The sequence below is a fragment of the Microchirus variegatus genome (assembly GCF_963457635.1).
Source record: "Microchirus variegatus genome assembly, chromosome: 15".
Lineage (NCBI taxonomy): Eukaryota > Metazoa > Chordata > Actinopteri > Pleuronectiformes > Soleidae > Microchirus > Microchirus variegatus.
In genome coordinates, this window is record NC_139816.1 from 19,095,259 (window position 1) to 19,111,003 (window position 15,745).

A 15,745-nucleotide genomic window follows, 5' to 3' on the forward strand; every position below is an offset into this window, starting at 1 on the left:
TTTACTCTGCAGGAATTCATACTGTACTTCAAGAGTGAAGGAGAATGCATGATTCTGACAATGAAAATAAAAAAGAGTGAAGGAATGCGGAAGTTCTGGCCTAGTGGACATTTATGTCACATATAACGATAACAAACTGCATCATTATTTTCACTACTTGAAAAAACAAAACACAGAGGGAAACATGTATTCATGCTTATGCATGCAGTAATAATTCATAGCTATGAAGGAAAATGTTCATTACAGATTTAAAAGAATTTAAGAGTCACAGCAGACCTGCAGTAATCAGCCTTTTCTCGCACTTATTAGCTACAACATTTAATCTGGTTTGAATTTTGTGTAAAATAATATAAGTTGTAGGTCACTTCTATTGTTTATGTTTCTTTATTTTGTGACTACATGTGACTGACATGATCTGTCCCACCATCAGTTCTCAGTAGTCACGCAGTCTTGAGTGGGAGTAAACCCTCTCGCTCTTCCTAAGGCCCCTACCACAAGATGTTGCATAGACGATCTTTGTGTGACGACGTGTTGACGTGTCACCTCGGGCGGTGAGGGAAGTTGTAGTTAGTGCGTGTGTGTGTTGTTTGGAACCAGGCTTCGCGATCATGGACCGTTAACGGCAGCATGTCACCGCTGCTCGGGTCAATATGCAGTGGAGGAGACACACGAGCGGCTGCGCCTTCAGCCTCCTCTTCGTTTTGACTTATTTCACCAACAAGGTAAGTGCTGAGCGTCTTTGCGGGCGAGTTCATCCTCCTCCGGAGTCCTGAAACCGTTGTTTACTTTACAGACACAACTATACTGCGTGTTTTTTGTGGGTTTGCTGCTTAAAGCTTCACTTAAAATGCGTAATATGAGAAAGGAAAGGCGATCGATCGTTACTAATAATCACCATTAAGCACGCGAGCTCGGTTTAAAAGCCTGTTACTGCTCAGATGTGACTCATCAGAGGAGGATCAACAAAAGCAGGAAATGAAAAGTTCTTACAGTGTATTATAGAATAAATGATCAGCTAATTGGATGCCGTTGTTATGATGAGTTTAATTAATAAAAAGTATAATGTAATGTATGTTCTTTTTTTCAGTTTGTCCTCTCTGTGTTAAAGTTTACATATCCAACACTATTTCAAGGGTGAGTAGTGATAACAAAAGTCATAAAAGTCCCATGTTGCACTGTGTGTGTGTGCAGTTTATCAGACCATTGTTAGTGTTTTTCCTCGTTAAAAAATCTCTGTAAAAACTGATTTGCAATAAAAAGAAAAGCTGAAACTGACTATTAACATTCATGTTTCCAGATGGCAGACATTCATCGGGGCTCTTCTTCTTCTCCTCTTCGGAAAGCTGGGATGGGTGGAAATGAGCCACATCAGCAGGTACTTTTTCATAATAACTGTAGGATTCTTAAAGAACCGGACACTGACGTTTTGTTTGATACATAATCAACGTTGTCTTACAGAACAGCGGCTCTGCCTTGGCTCCCAGCCTCGCTCATCTTTGTGGGAAACATATACGCTGGTTCCAGAGCTTTATCACTCATCGTATGTCTAGTCGTTCATTGAATAACGTGACAGGATGAGGAGAAGAAGCAGCTGATTGTGACCGTGTCCTCTCTTCTCTGTGTGCAGGAAATCCCTTTTTTCTTCACATTACAGAATTCCTCTCACGTAGTTAGTCACACCATCCTGACGATTGTCCACAGAGAGGTAAGAGTCTGCACATGTACAGGTTAGCTGTGGAAAGCTCCTCTCATCTCTTTTTCTTCATCCTCAGAAGATGCAGTGGCTGAAATTCGTCAGGTTTGTGCTTTTTTTCACAGTCTGTCTATCTATTCAATTCAAATCTATCAATTTATCTCAAGATTAAGGAATTATCATCTCGTTATTGCGGCATAATGAGTAGTGTTATCCTGAGATAAAGCATTCATTTCGATCAATCGCCTCAAAACTTCATACATGACACACGACCGAACAGGTCTTACGGACACAAACTTGACCGAGCGCAATGTTGGCCATTTTTAATTTAGCCGCCATTTCGCCACGAAACAGGAAGTGCCCCGTAACTTGGCCATACATCAACCAATCTGCTCGACACTTCATATGTGAAGGGCTCGCCATGCTGTGACCTGCACACAGGAAGTAGGTCTTTTTTGAAACAGGAAGTGCCCTGTAGCGCATTTATCGTCCCAACATAAAAAAAAAAACATGCTAATTTGGACGAGACACATCAAAGGCTACAAGTTATCAAAAAGGTTTTGTGGATTCAAAAGCATGTGGCCAAGGACATTTGTTGAATTTAGGTCATGGAAGTTCAAGAATTTCGCCAAATTTCGCCAAACTCGTTGTGCATTTTTATGATGGACCGCTATCCCGTGATTACAAGATAATTATTACGTGATCTCAAGATAACACAGGGTGCTTGCACAGGTCTTTAAAGTCTTAACAAGCTGGTTTCCAGACCTTGAAAAGTCTGGAATTTTGTGTGAAGGTCTTTTTTATAGTAGAATTTAAATGACAAGATATTGAGAAGTTATGTTAAGGGTGAGAAGACAGATGTGAGTGAAAAGATTGCAAATTCCATGTTCTTTCATCAATTTTCCATTCATTCATGCTTTTATAGTTAGACCGTGCTCTTGGCGAAACATATGAAAAAAATACAGTCACATCCATGGCCATTCCCGGCTTCTTTAGAAACAAACAAATGAGAAGTTTTCTCTAAAATTAATGACTTTTTTTTTCCCTCTCACAGTGTTTGCCTCATGCTGTTTTCAGCCATCAACCTTCCCTTGTATGACCCTCAGGTAATTAATATAATTAGATAAAACATTTTTTAATAAAAGTTGGGACAAATCCATGATCAAGTGTTTATCTCGTATGGTAATTGTGTCGTTTGCCTTCTTTGCAGTTTGACCTCAGTGGTTACCTGTGGGCTGTGGTTCATCTGCTCTGTGTCGGTGAGTAAAGTCTGACGTATTTCATCTATTTCAATTAAGAAAACAAACAACAACAAAGGGAAAAAAAATGTAACAGCAAAAAGATAAAGAACAAACAACTGTGTGTTTTTTTGGCCACCATAGCTGTTGATTTTGGAAACACTGTTGAGATTAGACAAGAATTTTAGTTTCATGTACAACACTGAGAACTGACAATGGGAGTTTACTCTTTAAAGATGACACAACTTCACAACCTCCAATTACTGACATTTCTTCAACTAAAGAGATGTACTTTTGATATATTGACTAAACTTCAATTTAAAGGGGACATATTATGCAAAATCAACTTTTTAATCATTTAAGTCCTTATGTATGGTACTTTGGAGGTCCAATCAGTCAGCAAAGTGTGAAAAAAGATGACTCACTCATGATTTTGTGGTCTAAGCACAGGAGATAAAAAATGCGATGTTGACTTCCGCACTCACTGGGACGTCACAATGAACTAAATTTCTGGAATTGTTGTCTCGCGGAGCTCCGCTTTGTCCGTAAAACACGCGAGAGTGCTGTCGAGGGCAACGGTATCCGAAAAACGGAAGTCCGCGACGTCCACGAAAAAGTTCTATTCTTGGCTCCACAGTGCAGCACAGAGTTCTACACAAACTTCCAGCCTCAGAGGATTTATCTGTCCAGTGGATACATGTTATATATGACATCAATGTGCCTGCTAGAGCCTACAAATGATCACTTTTCCAAATGCTAACGGCTGTTAGCTCCCAGTAGCCTGATGTCATTTCCTGTCCCTTAAGTTTCGTTTTAACAGGCTTTTTGACCAAAGCATGTCATTAGGACACCAGGGAAGTAGGTTAACTTGGAGAAATAGGGTATAATATGTCCCCTTTAAAATACATATACATACAGTACATATACAAATCTTGATTGGCTGTCATCATTCTGTGTCTTACTGACCAAAAACCCCTAAAACATAAATCCTTCAAACTTCACCTCCTTGTACAGCAGACAATGTAGAAAACAAAGGTAAAAGCTATCACTATCACAATTGATTAAAGACGGTAACATAGACTCATTGATTTAATCTAATTGCTAACAGCCTATTGTGCCTAAAGCGACGTTGTGACTCTTGCTTCAGGTGCACACAGGGTGTTTAAAGTCCACTACAAGCCCAGTAATTTAAGGTGAGTGAGTGAGATGAAGTGTCGATTGTGTGCGAAGAGCAGTCAAACCTGTCTGTTCACTCGTCGTTTCATACTGCGGTGATGATTTCATTCCAGTGACCTTGAACAACAGTGCATCAACTACGTGTTCAGGTAAGAACGACACATACGATTAGTTCTCTGAAGTCTTTTAAAGGGTTAGTTCAGGGTTTTTGGAAGGGGGGGTGTATGTATATACTGTATAGTTGAAGCCTACAGTGTTCTGGCTGCGACGAGAGACCAGGAACAAACCACATCCTGACTCCACACAGCTCATCCACTGCAGCCTGCAGCAGAACACCGCAGCTTAGAACTTGTCTGGACACTTTTTTTGGTCTTGTTTTGTCTTTTTCTCCCTCAGTTTTGTAGTACATATTTTTGCAACACCAATGTAAACCCTCATCCATCTCATGTCTACGGCTTTAAAATTAGTTTGCTTGCTAATTTTTGTATTTTTTGTAAATGCTTAGTTTTAGTTTTTATTAGTTTTAGTGTACGTTTTGTGTAATATGGAGTATTTGCCAGGTACAAATTCAAAAAGGTGATTAAATATAATGTAATATATATTAAATGTATATAATGTATTGTGTCTCAAATTAATGAAATTAAAAGCAATTTTAGTTTTAGTTTCTTTTTAAACACACAACTCAATTTCAGTTTTTTCAGTATTTTTCATTAAAGGTGCATTATGTAATAAATCTAAAGCAACTGGCTGTAAAATCCTCCTAATATGTCACAGTGACTCAGAAATAATATTGATATAACAAACTGAACTCACCAACAACAACAGTACAGACAAAATATTTGCATAAAAAAATATATTTGCGGACCGCAAAATGTTTATGTTTTGAAATTATGTTTTGGCACGTGGCGACCAATCAGTGTAGTCAGTAGAGTCTCAGCTGCCAAGCAACCACGGGTTGCCAGTTACGTCTGAGCTACAATGGCGGAGAAAACGAAACCTAAAAGACCTCGGTATTTTGAATTTGGGTGTAGTAACCATTTTTGGCCACATTCTTACATATGGCGCCTTTAACTATAATAACCTTGAACCTCACTGTAATAAAAACTCACCACTGGAGAGTGGAGACAGCGCCTCAATCTCACCGCAACAAGCCGTTTAATCATCACAATGATTATAACGTTGTTTAACAGTGTCGTTCTGCTTTCACCTGTGGAGAATATTCAAAATATATACTATACAGTTAGAATGTGGTTTATTTTTCCAGCTGACATCTGTGGCTTCTGTTGAGTGTATCACACCGACTATACCTGAGTAACTGAAACACCCCAAAACAAAAACACAACTGAACTAGCCCTTTAAAGCTTTATAATGTGTATTATATGGCCTCTCTTTTCAACATGGAGGTATCACATATTTCTTATTACAAACAAACTTTAAGAAGCTGGTGCAGCTCTCGTTGTTAATGAGTGACTAATGAAAACTCATCCTCACAGTGTACTGATGCTGGCTGTTGCTGCTCATCCAACAGGTACTTTACTGGTCCTTATTTCTCATTTTCTCTTTGTGTTGTCTAGTTTGTTTACATGGTCTGTTATGTTGTGCTGTGACACTGACTGTTTCTCTGCAGGTGACCTCATGGGGGCCCTGGAGTTCCCTTCCCTTCAGTCTCACACATTTCACTGTGGCTGCTGTGCCAGGTATTTTGTTTATTTTTGAATAAGTTGGACACAGAATTAAACATCTATATATAAATAAATTAGGGATGCATGATATTATCAGCACAGTATCTGTGTTTTGTCGCCAAGATTAATTCCCCGGACTACGGCAGGCTGAATATGCTGCTACCTTCAAACTGTCAAAATGTCTTAGTTATGGAAGTGTTAAGAAAGCGTCGCCCACGGCAACATTCCCTTGCTGCACACAGGAAGTTATTTGTTATATTTCAAGGCAGAAGGAGGCAACAGTAACACTGCTCTAGTAAAGCGAGACAGCTGCAAACAAACCGGTTGGAGTGCGACGAGAGCGCCCGTGAAAATTAATTGTTGCAAGTGTCAGATGAGATAAAGTTATAATATTAATTTATTTCTCAAACACACATATACATATATACATATATATATATACATACACACATATACATATATAAATATATATATATATATATATATATATATATATAATATTTAATTGGGATATTTCACATGGTCACCTCTGAGCTCAACAATCATTACAGATTACTTTGTGATATTAAAGAGATTAGGAACAACTTGGTTAGTTGATAAATGGTTCAAGTCAAAGTTACAAACTTGTTTCCTGATAAAGAAAAGTTATCTGGCAGAAGAACATTATGTGATTTATAGTTTCAATAAAAGACAAAGATCTTTATGTGCACAATTCACAAGAGGAGCGTTGCCTTTAGCCCTGGAGACGGGCTGATTTAAAGCCATTCCTAGAGAATATAGATAGTGTTTAATGTGTGAACTTGATGAGGTCAAGAATGAAATTCACTCTGTTTTTAATGCCCTATTTATGAGGATATCATGATGCTTTTTTTGTCAAATGTCCTTTATTTGTAGGGATTTCTTTTGGTTGTTCTTTAGTGAAGGAAGCTCCAATATAGACTTTATTTGTCGATGGACCACTGCTATCTCACTTATGGTGAGGGTTGTCACTTATGTGCCCTTCCAAACTGTACTTCACATTCACAAGAGCTACTCAGGTTATTTGTCAATTGGAATCAGGCCCTTGGGGGGGAAACGGCTCTGATGAATAATGACCTTGCTTATCAGGAACGGCAGCACAATTATGGAAACATGTTGCGTAAGATAAAAGTAGATGCCGAGGCTTTAGTTGTCACACGAGCTTCGAGAGGTGACATGATGAGTGAAGAAAGCATTGGAAATATTTGTCATTGCCTACAGATAAGACAAAGTTGTCATTTAGTACCAAAATGTTTAATTTCTATAAGAGATATACCTTTATGGATCTGAACATTTAGTGTTTTGAGGTGATTCTAAGTCTCTGATGAAAACTGTCCAACAAACTCCACAGTGCACTGCTGGGGTTTTTGTTGCTGCTGGCCACCGTCAAACTAAAGAGTGGACTATCGCTCGATCACTTTAGGTTCTGGAGCTTTTTGTCAAAGGTATTTAAAAAAAAAAAAAAACTTATTTAGTTATGATATTATATTGTGGTTTGCTGTTAATATAAATTAACAGCAAAAGTAAATCGTAGCTACAATGTTGTGCCCAAGTGACAACATTTTGTCTTCCCTTTCCTCCCAGGTTACGGCCATGTCCCTCTCCCCGTTAGTTTTCTCAATGGACGTAAATGCGCCATCTTTGATTTGGTGAGTGGTTCAGACTGATGTTCACTTTTGTTTCATTTAATCTATGGCTGCATTTACACTGCATGGTGCAAGTGACCCAATTCTGACCTTTTCCTCCCACGTGGCTATGGCAAGCCATTTTAACATTTAATAGCTAGACTGGAAATGTATTACAGATATCTTTAATTCAATTCTTCCTATCCACAATGTCATTCTTCCTAGGACAAATGACGTCAATTTTGCCATTCCTGTGTATTGGGATTTTAATTTCAGACATCCACAATGACATTCTTCCTAGGACAAATGACGTCACATCAGTGCGGTTTCATTACAATTACCGTAAATGGTATTATGACTAGTAACAATTGGATTGAAGATATCTGAAATGGGAGTTTCTCCTAGTAAGCATTCTATTGCAGATATCCAGAATGTTCATTCTAGATATCCAGAATGGAATTGTGAATATCTCAGAGGCCTTGTTTAGAATCACCCCAAATTGGATTTTTTAGCATATCCAGATTGTATCTAGAGATGGATAGAGACGGAAGTTAATTGGAGTCATGTTAAACAACATAAATAGGTTGTCCAAAAAAAATAATAAAGCAGATAAAGGCAGCATATCAGATTGGTGTTCAAGATCTGCAGTGTAAATGCAGCCTACAAGTCAGTCAGTAATTAAAATGAGGAAGCGGTTTTCAACCCTTATTTGTCCCATTAACTAAAGCCTTTATTACAACTGTGGCTTTAATTGCAGTATGTATAAATTACAGACACCGATAAGACGTTTGCCGTTTTGTCTACTTAACTGTTTTTATCATTAGTGTTATTCAATACATGTTCATGTTATATAGTAAGTTGCATTTTATCAGATGAAAAAACACAAATAAAAAAAATCAACATCAATTATCAGCTATAGAAAAACCCATATCAGTTGACTGCAATTTAAAAAAAATGTAAACTGAACTTTCACTATGTTTTCAGTGTGGTGGTCAGTCACATTGGAGAGGCCCTGCTGTTGTATTCTGACAGAGAAACACCGCTGTGACAAACGTCTCTCTCTTTGTTCAAAGAATATTTATTTTTTCACATTATTTTTGTAAAAATCTCATGTAAATTGGTGACCAAATAAATGTATACCCTCGAACATGTTGATGATTATTGATGTCATTTGAAAATATCAGTATCTGAATGTTATTTTCTAAATGTCAGGCCAGCAAATGTTTCATCATATTCAGTCTAAACAAGGGACGAATCATGGATAATTACAAACATCTATAGTAACTTTTATTTATATAATCATATCACAAGTATACGTCAGTCTGCACATTCAGACAACATACTGAAATAACAGACTTAGCTTTACTGTTTTCCTCAGTGTCTCACAGAGGTGTAAATGTTCAGCTCTGCTGTAGGTGACCCTCCTGCTTTGGGGAGAACAAAGCGTTTAACGGTTGTCTTCTCCGTAAACGTGCCTGAGGATTCTTCTCTTCTCTGATATAACCTACAAAAAACAAGTCAAATGATCTCAGTTCATCAGACAGTGCCTTGAGTTGTACGTATTTTATGTCACCGTGTTGTAAAACATTATGCTAATCCGTATTGCTGAATTACCCCGTTCAATGCATGTTTGTGTCGATGGGAATCCAACTTCCCAGAAGTTTTCAGGAGTAGATGGAGGGATGTAAAGAAAGCGGTGCCTCGAGCAGGAAGACAACTTCTTCTGCTTCTCCTCCTCTGGGAGATGAGCGTAATACTGGAAGAAAAATAATGATTATTAAAAAGGATCATTGTTAAGATCAGTTATTCAACTGGCTGCCAAATACTTACAATTTCACATTCCTTACAGGTTGTGCCCTTGAGTTTTCTTCTCTCATCTTTTTTGCGAATGACCGCCACGTGTGCAAATGTTGGGTGTCTGGTTTCCGAGAGAAAAATTTAAACTAAAGACTCTTTTTTCCTCCCACACCTGACTCTTCAAAATATAACAAAGCATAACATGTACAAATACAAGTGTCATCTTAATACGGTTTGGCTTACTGTGCTTTTCTTTGACCTGGACTGTTTCCAGGAGATTCTTGTTCTAATTCAGGACACAGAAACAAGCTGTGTTCAACAGCTGACCACCAATGACAAATAATATTACTACTAACACTGTGCCTCCAAATATAAAACCTACCACTGTCTTCTTCCTCCTCTTCCTCTTCATCCTCATCCTCATCAGCAGCAGCGGTGGCGGCACGGGTTTGGCTTTGGCCCGAGTGTGAACAGTTGTAAGACTTGTACTCCCCATAACCCGTGGTGTCAAACATCATATCCAAACTGTCATTGGTCTTCTCGCCAAGTCCTTGAAACACAAGTCACGTTAAACGCATTTCAAGATTTACAGTATCGTCAGCTTGTGGTTGCAATCTTGCTACCACAAGTTGAGAGAGTTGTGATTTCTATTTACCACAAACACTGTCCTCTCTGTCCTGGTCTTGCTCTCCCCGGGCCTGGAGCATGCTGTGACTGACCCAAGTGCAGTCGGTGTCCACCATTTCAGCATGATGCTGTGTTTCTGTTTGCTACAATACACACAAAAAAACTGTGTACTTCAAGACGCCAAATGTTACAAGTTTGATTATGCTGATCACAGAAAAACAGAGGACCAGGCTTCGTCGTCAACATCACAAACAGTGTGCTTCTTTCTGTTCATATTTAATGACTCCGTGACTGTAGCTGTGATGAAGGTCATGTGACTGTACCTCGTCTCCTCTCCACTCACTCTCGTACATGGACATGGCGAGTGCTGGGTCAATGCTCCATGTGGGCTCCACTTTGTGCCTCCTCTCAACTGTGGGACACACAATTAGCATTACGGATGGCACCATACCACATTTTCATGACAGATATCGCAAAGCCGAGTATCAGCCGATACCGATATCAGTCCGATACGCTCATTTTGTACCTACACAACTGTGCTATTTCAAAGACAACATATTCTCCCATAAAGAAGAAGTACAGTCCACAACATGACTCGGCTAAAATGCTGTTGCTGATTTTTATTTAAAATTTTATACCCGAGTTAGCAGGGGCACATTAAATGCACAGTAAGTAATTTTTGCTGTTAGGAGTCGGTTAATCAAAACAATAACCAAAGACCTGAAGCCAGGAAGAAGTATGACATCATGGGAATTGTCCTCTCATTTTGATCCTCTGAATGTTTGGCAGCAAAATGCAACACAAACGTGACAGTTGGAGTCCAAATCGTTCCTTCCACCCTCATAAGGGTGTTTACCCCAGAAGTTATAGCAGAGATAGTTAAGTGAATAGTGTCAGTATGTAATCTTGAATAGAAATATGTTTTTCCTTGGATCTAAGAAGCATTGACAACTGTTTAACTAATGTATGTATACTAGAGCACAGATATCCAACCAAAGGGCCCAGATGTATAAATAGATGCATAATGAGCAAAAACAAGTGATGCTAATTAGAAATTGATAAGAGGTTGACCCTGGGTTTATTTACTACAGCCACACTGAACGCAAAAATGCTGCCGAGCCACTCAATGAAATACTGTGAAATAGTAAGAAAGTCTACACTGCAATGGAAAGCAACAGAACAGAAAACTCACCATTCTCTGCTTCATGCTGGTCATGTGACATGTTGACGCCCTGCAGGGGGTTTCTTTTCCTCCCAATGCTGTCACGTTCTCCTTTACTCTTATGGTCTGGCTTCTTGAAAATAGGACTTGCACAGGAATCATAGCCATTTTGTGATGACCTTACCTGTTAAATGGTGAAGATATTTTAAAACCATGATGTATTATTCTGTCCAGCTTTTCCAGGATATAGAAGACAGTACACTCGATCTGTTTCATGTCCAAACACACTATCATATGAGGCTTGAGGACAAGTGATCTGACCTTGCTGTTTAGTGCCTGCTTCACACAGCTTTGATTGCTTAAAGGTGTAGAGGCGATTGATTCAGGTCGTATGTGTCTGCCTTCCCTCTGCGTGTTCACAATGTCCTTAGTCCCCCGTCTGTGGTCCTCTTGCTCACTTTCCTCCTTCTTCCTTTTTGCTTTGTGAATGGAGCCATCTTGTGAAAACCTCTTGGCTGTGGGGAGCAGTGACGGGGACCTCACTGTGGTCGAGTCTGGACTTTGGATCATTGTGGACGAACAGGAGGAGTAGCAAGGCCTAAAGAACGAGAGTCAACATGGTTTTTAGATACATTTTTAAAATGACTACATAAAATAATCTGACATTTATAGTTTTCATAAGCAGATTATGTTTCCTTATAACTTTCTCACATAGATTCATTCCGATAAATGGTCAAATGAGCAAAACCTATAGATTGGAGAAAAGATAATCAGAACTTTTTTCTTCCATCCTCTTCATACATTTCTCGACAAACCCCAAATTTTTTGATATCCCAGTGAAACCTTTAATAAACTGTGAATACAATAGAGCTGCAGAATATATGTATTTAGGATTTTTCAAAAAAACAAACCGAATCCTGCTACATCATAGCAGACTCCATGGAAGACTATGGAAATGAATTCATGACATTTTTGTTAAATCCTACATGGTGGAATTTTAACAACCCTCAAGTGTATTCTAATGTAAATGTGAGAAATGAATACAGATATAAATCATTTATAATATGCATGAATACTTGATTTACATAAATAAAACATAGAACAATAAAATCAAACATTTGTAAATGTAAGTTGTAAGTTAAATGCTTCGTTTTACATTGGAATTGGAAAACATTTTACTGTTCAGCCCTAACATAAAACTGTGTAAACCTGTATGTTAAACTTACAAGAAATCACAACATAAACTCTTCATATGTAATTGTTTATACATTATTCCGGGCTTTTTTCTTGAAATTAAGAATAATCACATTGTTATATAAAGATAATTATATTACTGTTAAGGAGCTGAAAGTCATCCTTACTTTGAATGAACGTCATTCTTCCATGAAGTGTTTAAACGGCTCTGTTGCTCTGAAGTCATTCCAGGTTTCTAAAAAGAGAAAAAAATCAAAGAGATTAGAAAATGTGTTTTGGTGTCTGGGCAAAGATTTAATTAACAATGAATGCAAGTGCAAAGGTTAATCTGTGACTGTGTAAGGCTACCTACCTTGAGATGCTTGTCAAAAAGTTCAAGGGCACACGTTTCTGCGATCACCTCCTCTCTTTCGTTATTCTCATCTGAAACAATGTAAAGTACTAAAAATCTGACCATACAAACTCTCAGTTCACGTCAATAACAGCAGATTATATTTCAGTTTTGAGTTAATTCCGTAGTCTTTAAACTCTGAAAATAATGATGGCACTAACTAACCGTAACCGGAGCCGACATGGTGGTCGTCTCTGTGTGAATGAAGCCGATTATGTATGTTGATTAACTCAAGAGATTAAGTCTTGCCTGTTTTTTTTTCTTAGAAACTACAAGCCCAGCCCTTCCTGTTAATCCATTAACAAATATGATATGAAGGAGTAGAGATGAAGTCATACTTGACATTTGGGAAAAGTCCAGGTCACATGTGTTGGGCACAAGCACTTCTGCTCTTCTAGGATGACGTGAGGCATCAACAGGCTCCTTGTTTGTCTCTAAAACAAAAATAGTTTTGAAGACTTGGCTCATCCAGGCAAGGGATTCAGAAAATGGGGGTCATTTTCTAGCAGACTGACCTCTAAAAAGTGAGTTGTTACAGTGTGGTAAAGGCTGTTCCGTGTACCGAACGCGTCTGCTTTTGTCCACATTTTTACATTTCTTCAGCCTGTTTACGACGGGCAGCGAACTCGGCAGGACTGGAGAGTCTGGGATGATGCCTTCTTCTTGTTCTGAGGACTGCTGTGGCTCGGAGCTGATAAAACAACACATACACAGTAAAGTTTAACTGGGATCTGGGAAATGTAGTTGCTTTACAGACTTATTTATTTAAGAATGAAGATGTTGACAAAACATGACCATACCAGACTCAAAAGCTTACCAAGACATCTTTAATTTCTGCACTTCAGCTTGGATTTTTCCATTTTCCTCCTCAAGGCTGTTTCTTTCATTCTCTGAAGACAGTTTAACACGGGCGTCATCACAGTTAACAACATCATGCTGTTCAACAAACTGGGAACTACTGTTCTGTGCAGTCATTACCCTTTACCCTTAATACAGTTGTTATGAAACAGGCTCATATTTAAAAAAAGAAATTCAAAAAACACTGAAATTTTACAGGCACAAAAGTGCCTTAAGTTATAACATGATAATAATGACAACACATTACACAGAGATTTTTGCAACATCAACATGCTGATGTTTGCTAAGCAGAACCTAATGCAAGGTACAGCATTAAAGATCAAGAGTATTCAGTCATCAATGCAGTAAACAAACTGAAAATAGAGGGAAAGGCCCAGTGTGTAAAATGTAGATGCAATTATTTTCATTTGGCAAAAAACTGAACATAAAATAGTTATAGTTGTTGTTTTTTATTACCCCATTATGAAACCTTTATAATTATAGAAGTAGCTTGGTCACCTCTACCGAGGCTGCCATTTTGGACCATCGTGTTTTATAGTAGCCCACAATAGACAAAAAAAACGATTGAGTTTTGATGCCAAGTGAAGGCAGCATAGGTTCTCCATCATATTCAGCTGCAACATGCAACTTCACGAATAAATGTTGCTAAATTTGACACACCTTTAAGCTACATGTAGCTCTCGACGAGAGCACTGCTTCCCTATTTGTGGACCACTGGTGGGTTACCAACTGATTTTCTTCAATGCTCTCATGTGACAGTAGAAGTCAAAGGATGAGTTGACTCACTCAGTTTAGCGATGAGGCGCAGATTCTGCTCCTGGTTGGTTTTCAGCTCCTCCTCTAAAATAACACATCGATCACACTTTCCTGCTCGGAGTCTGAAAACAGCAAATACAGCTGTTTGTCTTTCATTTTCATACAGTTTGAGCTTAACCTGTTAATTTACCTTTCCTCCAAGAGGCCGACAGCATCCTGCAGGTTCTTGTTCTGCTCCTTCAGCTGTCGGTTGCGACTGTAAAACACCTCAAGCCTCTGAGCATCTCTGTAAAATGGAGACGGACACATAAACACAACAGCAGCATTCGACCTGCAGCAATTAGTCGTTTCTCAAAAAAACTATTTGAAAGAAAAGTGAATATTTAACCCTTGTCTTCATTATCCAAACAGATTAGCATTTAAACTAAGGAATATGTGTTAAGTACACTGAAAAAAGTTAGGGAATGCAGGTATTTAGCACCGTCTTAATAATAATCTTAATATTCAGTGTGTGACTTCCATCAACTTCTACTACCAAAACACTGTGGCTTCTTCTTGTGAAGTCCTACTGAATGCCCAGATTTCTTTTTTTTTTCAGAATCCACTTCTAAAACCTTATATGGACACTTCATGGTTGTCTTCCTCTTATCAACCATAGTCCAACTGTGTAGTGCAGCTGTCACACTTCTTCTGCCTCGCTTCCTCAGTCGTGACATAAAAAGTGCAGAGGTGTGAAGTCTTGTGAACTGCAAGACCAGTTTTGTTGATTATGTAAACAACAAAAGTGTGACACTTTACTCACAAACAGCGCTCCTTTTTCAACTTGGTCACTCTTTCTTCCAGCTCTAAAAACAAAACAAAAAACACACCAAAAGTAAAATGTTATTTTAGTAACTGACAAGCAAAAGCAAAAAAAAATTAACTTGTAGTTTGTGTTGTAGAGTACATCTCAGGGTCAGTTACCTTCAAGTGCATCCTGGTGACACTGTCCAAGCTGTGTCCACAATTCTTTAAAGAGCGCCGCTGGTTTGTTCGACCCACCGCTCAGTCCTGGGCTGCTCATCTTTCATTCACCACTGAAACACAAAGCTGGCCTCAGAGACTGAGATAGAGGGACTTAACCTAAATATGAAAGAATTGGAACAGTAATTATTCAAATCAGGAAATCATAGCCACAGATGAGAGACTTTGTTTTGCTATTTATACAGTGGAATTTTTTTTCCAATTATCCACACTCTTTAGAAAATACACTGAAAAAGCATCATGGTGTTTTGGAGTTTTCTTTTTTATATTGATTCTCGTTTTTCACTTTAATATATTTGTTCCTTATCATCAACATAAGACACATTGATTGCAAAGCATTTTAAGAGCTTGGTGCACATTTTCACAGAAACCTTATTTATACCTTTTATTAAATTACCATGACATGAACAGTCAAAGTAGGATTTTGAATACATTTTAAGGGGAAAGAAAGTATTCGATTCAGATTTCAAGACTGGGAAGTGGTAATATGTCTCAAATAATGCAC

The 15,745-nt window shown here is 38.3% G+C and overlaps 2 protein-coding genes across 2 annotated transcripts; one reads left to right on the forward strand and one right to left on the reverse strand.

Moving 5' to 3' along the window:
- The first annotated feature begins 569 nt into the window (after nt 1-569).
- tmem241 (transmembrane protein 241) lies at nt 570-8,570 on the forward strand. The gene is made up of 15 exons (XM_083901645.1): nt 570-722; nt 1,088-1,134; nt 1,298-1,375; nt 1,459-1,540; nt 1,628-1,705; nt 1,773-1,798; nt 2,748-2,799; nt 2,904-2,952; nt 4,079-4,124; nt 4,221-4,256; nt 5,601-5,635; nt 5,735-5,804; nt 7,159-7,252; nt 7,392-7,456; nt 8,417-8,570. Exons 1-15 carry the CDS (start codon nt 651-653, stop codon nt 8,478-8,480), a joined length of 894 nt encoding a protein of 297 aa, XP_083757771.1. The 5' UTR covers nt 570-650; the 3' UTR covers nt 8,481-8,570.
- A 262-nt stretch (nt 8,571-8,832) lies between these two features.
- On the reverse strand, nt 8,833-15,280 carry rbbp8 (retinoblastoma binding protein 8; the record flags this gene model as incomplete). The annotated part of the gene is made up of 16 exons (XM_083901788.1): nt 8,833-8,936; nt 9,047-9,188; nt 9,263-9,369; nt 9,612-9,779; nt 9,894-9,999; nt 10,180-10,268; nt 11,049-11,202; nt 11,340-11,616; nt 12,380-12,447; nt 12,565-12,635; nt 13,119-13,294; nt 13,421-13,493; nt 14,248-14,339; nt 14,408-14,503; nt 15,020-15,062; nt 15,181-15,280. The coding sequence occupies 16 exons, from the start codon at nt 15,278-15,280 to the stop codon at nt 8,833-8,835; spliced, it is 1,866 nt and encodes a 621-aa protein (XP_083757914.1).
- Nucleotides 15,281-15,745: the final 465 nt, after the last annotated feature.